General features: G+C 36.0%; 1 protein-coding gene across 1 annotated transcript; it reads right to left on the bottom strand.

Annotated features, from left to right (window-relative positions):
- Window positions 1-1,112: 1,112 nt before the first annotated feature.
- Window positions 1,113-4,110, bottom strand: LOC109220274 (probable E3 ubiquitin-protein ligase RNF217). Its single transcript, XM_019384743.1, has 2 exons — window positions 3,398-4,110; window positions 1,113-1,329 (listed from the first exon to the last, which is right to left on the bottom strand). Exons 1-2 carry the CDS (start codon window positions 4,021-4,023, stop codon window positions 1,218-1,220), a joined length of 738 nt encoding a protein of 245 aa, XP_019240288.1. The 5' UTR covers window positions 4,024-4,110; the 3' UTR covers window positions 1,113-1,217.
- Window positions 4,111-4,380: the final 270 nt, after the last annotated feature.

Raw genomic sequence — 4,380 nt, 5'->3', positions numbered from 1 at the left:
ATGTGCCAAAGCGTCAGTTCTCTTCCGCCTCGAGAATACGCGTAATGATGACATATGCGGACGCCGATGTCACCCAAGGCAGAGTGTTTTACTTCAACATTCCGACAGGAATGATTGCCGTCTCCCACCAGTCACGTCGAATCAAGTCAACAAGTCAAACTCTCCCTGACGGAAACATTGATTCCGCCCATCGAGGACGCATCTCGTTGCGACCCCGACGAGCTGAGGGACTAACTGTATGTGGTCGAATTTGACCAATCACGTCCTACCGTCAACATGACCAACCACTGAATGTTTACGATACCATACGAAGGAACGACCCAGGGGTAAGAGGAGGAACGACCTCGACCTGTCATCGGCTCCGCCATAGAGTACACTGATTTTGTCGTTCTCATGACTCAGCTTAGATCCCCCATTATGTAAAGGGGATCCGAGCCTTGTAATAGGGGGACTGGAATAGAAAAACTAATTCTCTTTCTCTGATCTTTGTTATTCTCTCTCTCTCTCTCCCTCTGTCTCTTTTATCACTATTACTATCCCGATTATTGAAACAATCTTAGGGTTTATTATCTTCGACTACGATTTACCTCTTCATCTCTTTGATTGATTTGCTTAAAAAGAACTTAACATCTTTTGAGTCAAACAATACTGGTTTTCAAGATTTGACCAATACAACTAGTACGTACAAATTTACAATTACGGGAAATCAATAGTAATAACTTTCGCATGGCAAGTTTCTATTGGGAAAAAGTTTAAGCTGAGAGATGCTTCCATTCATATTTAAATACAATAGGAAAAAACAACATAAGTCAAATATAAAGAAAAGAAGAAGTTAAGGGGTGTCATTATATAGTGTATATATATATATATATATACATAGTTTAAAAAAGATTACCGAGCTATAGTGTAATTTTCCGACAAAGGGGTATCGGTTGACACCCCTTTGGTGCATGTGGCTCCGCCGCTGCGAGATACACATATCGCGTACGCTTATTAATTTGATATAAATATCAAGTGTCAATAAATTTTTGAAACAATTTGAATTAGTATGTCAATAATCTATGAGAACCTAACTATACTTGGATTCCATTTGTACAAACTTCCTTCTGGTTTATGTTTTCTTGTTTATGCAGTTTCCTCTACCTCAAGTGTACTCTAATATTCTAATATTTCTAACTGAACCTCAAAATAATAGAAATAAATGTTTGTACGCAAATCTAGTTTTTAGACGATCTACTACAAGGACAACAATAGTCCCAAATAAGGAGGGCACACCAGTCCCGACCATAAACTCGTCCTCCGCACTTGTAGCAGAATTTGGCACCACACCTATGTACAGATGAAAAGATAATTAAATTAAAAACACTTGAAAGTTGGGAGCCCTTTTGCATTTCTTATGGTATAATATAACAATAAAGTTAACTTTTTGAATTACCTAAACAGCGCAATTCTTAACCGAGCACAGGTGTGACTAAGGCTGCCCAACGGGAACGGACGATATTTAACCGGGACGATGGCGGGACGTGCCTAAACGGGACGAAATGGTAGGCCCCTCCCATCCCACTAACAAAGGGGACGGGACGGGACGGTTTGTGGGCCCTAACTGTGCCTTTAAAAAATAATAATTATTTAAGCATTAAATTCGGCAACGATTATTTTTTTAAAGTTGACAATGATTACGTTTTTAAAGTTTGCAACGGCTAGTTTTTTTACTTATTTAATAAACTTACCTTAATAAATTATAAAAAAAACTAAGTAAAAATTTATAAAATATTAAAACAAAGACTTATAATGCAATTTTTTTAGCAATTATAATAGAGTTGTAATTTATTTAATATAATTCTAAGCCATAAAGTAACTAAGTAAGAGTGAATACAATTCATAAAAAAAAACTCAAGGTTTAAAGCCTTTTATTTTATTAATAGAACTTTCAAATTTCACATACAAATACAATTCTTTTGAAGATCACCTAATCTACGCAGCCACCTTCTAGGAAGGGTTATGTTTGAACTAGGCCTTTTAGTAGCCAATTATAAATTATCATACTAATATTTGTAAGCTCCTATATAGCTTCGTTATAACTTATCTATAATTTTTCTCGGACATTGTTCTGGTTGGCAATGTTGATTGATGTTCCATGAGTTCCATGCCGTCATCGCTCCCATAGGGCCAAAGTGTAATTTAATAAACTTAGGAGTTAAATTAAAAGTTTGAGGGGTATGAATGCTTTTTTTTTTTGGGGGGGGGGGGGGGGGGGATATATGGCCGTTTTATAGCCGTTGGGAACGGCTAACTTTGCAAACAATGTCGTTGCCCAACGACTCTATTTCAAAAAAAAATAAAAAAAATCAGGCGGTCCCATCTCGTGTACCATTTAATATAGGCCCATCTCGTTTAGAACTAAGTGGGACGGGTCGGGCGGGGACGGGATGAGAAGGTTGGTTAGACATGCTGAAACTAATAATCAATTGATATGGTTAGACATGTTGTACCATATCAATTTTTCGGTTATTCTATTATGTATAACCAAAATTAAACTTTTCGAAACCGTCCCAATCATGTCGGTTTCACTTCGGTATCGGTATGGTTCGGTTAATTTTCGGTATTTTTTAAATATCATGTAAAATTCACCAGTAGAAGTAGAATGCAATAACATATGTTCTTTTATAGGACTTAACAAAACTCTCTAGACATTTTTACCATTTAAAGGTGATGAATTAAAAAAATATGAAAGATGGCTAGAGTATAGATCCATCAACTATTCGACAGCAACGTAAAAGAAACCAAGTAAAAACAAAGAAAATATAAATCACACGAGTGGAAAGATAATAACCAAAGAATAAAGTTTATATTAAATATTCAAAAAGATAAATCTAAATTGTATGAAAGGAAACATATTCAATATATTGTAGTTTGCTACTCATAATCGCTAGAACACTTTCCGTCTTGCTAATAAAGATACTTGAAATAACTTAGTTTAAGTATAAGTAGCATAATAGATTTTAGGAAATACTACTTTGAGTTTAATTACTTGTTGTCTTATAACAATTTTCATAATTCCAAGACCCAATGAAAAATTTAATGCTTTATTAGTTTTAAACTTACTATATAAATATCTTTTCCACATAAAAAATTTATTTGGTACGGTTCGGTATTTTTCGGTTTCCTACCCTAATTATCAGTACAGTTATATATTTATATAAAAACCTAAGATTTTTTTAAAAGAAATCTAAAAATCAATTTGATGCGGTACGATTCAATCGGTTTAGTCAGTTTTCAAATATTTATTGACACCCTCAGACCTGTGTGTAGGCCTAAGGTTTTGTAGGACTTTTCGAGCCTTATTTTAAAGCTCACTAAACAGCAGCGTAATAGGAGTGGGAAACAACAAACTAACCTGCAGCGGACAGATTTGCAACCGTCAACGAGTTCAACAAAGTGGCGACACTTAGGACACCTCTTCCACTTTTTACGCTTAGCAAGCACACGAAACGCGACGTCGTTTTCATCCCTCAGTTCCCCACAGCGTAACCCAGCGTGCCATGGAAGCTTGCACTGAAAACAAAATAAGCTTTTGCAATTTGGGCACTTTGACCGCTTAGCATTCCCACCACACTCATCCAAAATCAAAACAGAACAATTCTGATTCGGACAGTAACAATGCGCCAACCCTAAAACAGCCGACTCATAAAACACGTCACACCATTTAACAAATAGCTCTGGACCCACAAGATTCCGACAAGAGATTGGGTCCAAAAAGTTCTTACAGTTTAGAGAAGGACATGGAATGTCTCCTATGTTGTCATCTAGCTTGACTGTGATATACTTAATGATACAGTCGGTACAGAATGGATGAACACATAGATTTTGGTTCTTGAATTTTTTGTTGGGTAACAACATAGGCTCGATACAAATTTCGCAGGTGAAATTTTGAGGTTCACCTGGTAATTCTGTCACTTGCAATTCGTGTTCTTGGTTTTGTTCTGAATGATTTTGGCCGAGTTTTTGCAGTGTGTTTCCCATGGTCACTAGTCAGTGCGTGCGAAGTGTTTGATTTTTTGTTACTTTGAACTTTGAAGCAAATGAGGTCAATTTCAGGCTTTTGAGACTTTCTTGTTAGAGTACTATTCGTCCCATAATACACTTCTACAGTTATATATACGGCCTTCTTTCCAAGTTAGCCACTTTTTTGGAATATCATAACAATGCAAGTTAAATAAATTAATAGTATTATTTTATAAGTTAGTTATGCTAATTTAAAGGTGTCATATGCTATAACCTTATAGAACATGGGAAAAGAACTCCCGACTCCTTGAGGAGTTAACACAACTATTTTCTTTATTTTCAGCCGTAGAAGCACCTAGATATTACCACTACTAG

The sequence above is a fragment of the Nicotiana attenuata genome, unplaced genomic scaffold (assembly GCF_001879085.1).
Source record: "Nicotiana attenuata strain UT unplaced genomic scaffold, NIATTr2, whole genome shotgun sequence".
NCBI classification, from domain to species: domain Eukaryota; kingdom Viridiplantae; phylum Streptophyta; class Magnoliopsida; order Solanales; family Solanaceae; genus Nicotiana; species Nicotiana attenuata.
This window is presented reverse-complemented; position numbering and strand designations above follow the sequence as displayed.

Coding starts and splice junctions, on each gene's coding strand:
- LOC109220274 (XM_019384743.1), bottom strand. CDS start 4,023: ATGGGAAACACACTGCAAAAACTCGGCCAAAATCATTCAGAACAAAAC. Junction 1,330..3,397: donor TGCAAATCTGTCCGCTGCAG/GTTAGTTTGTTG, acceptor ATCTGTACATAG/GTGTGGTGCCAAATTCTGCT.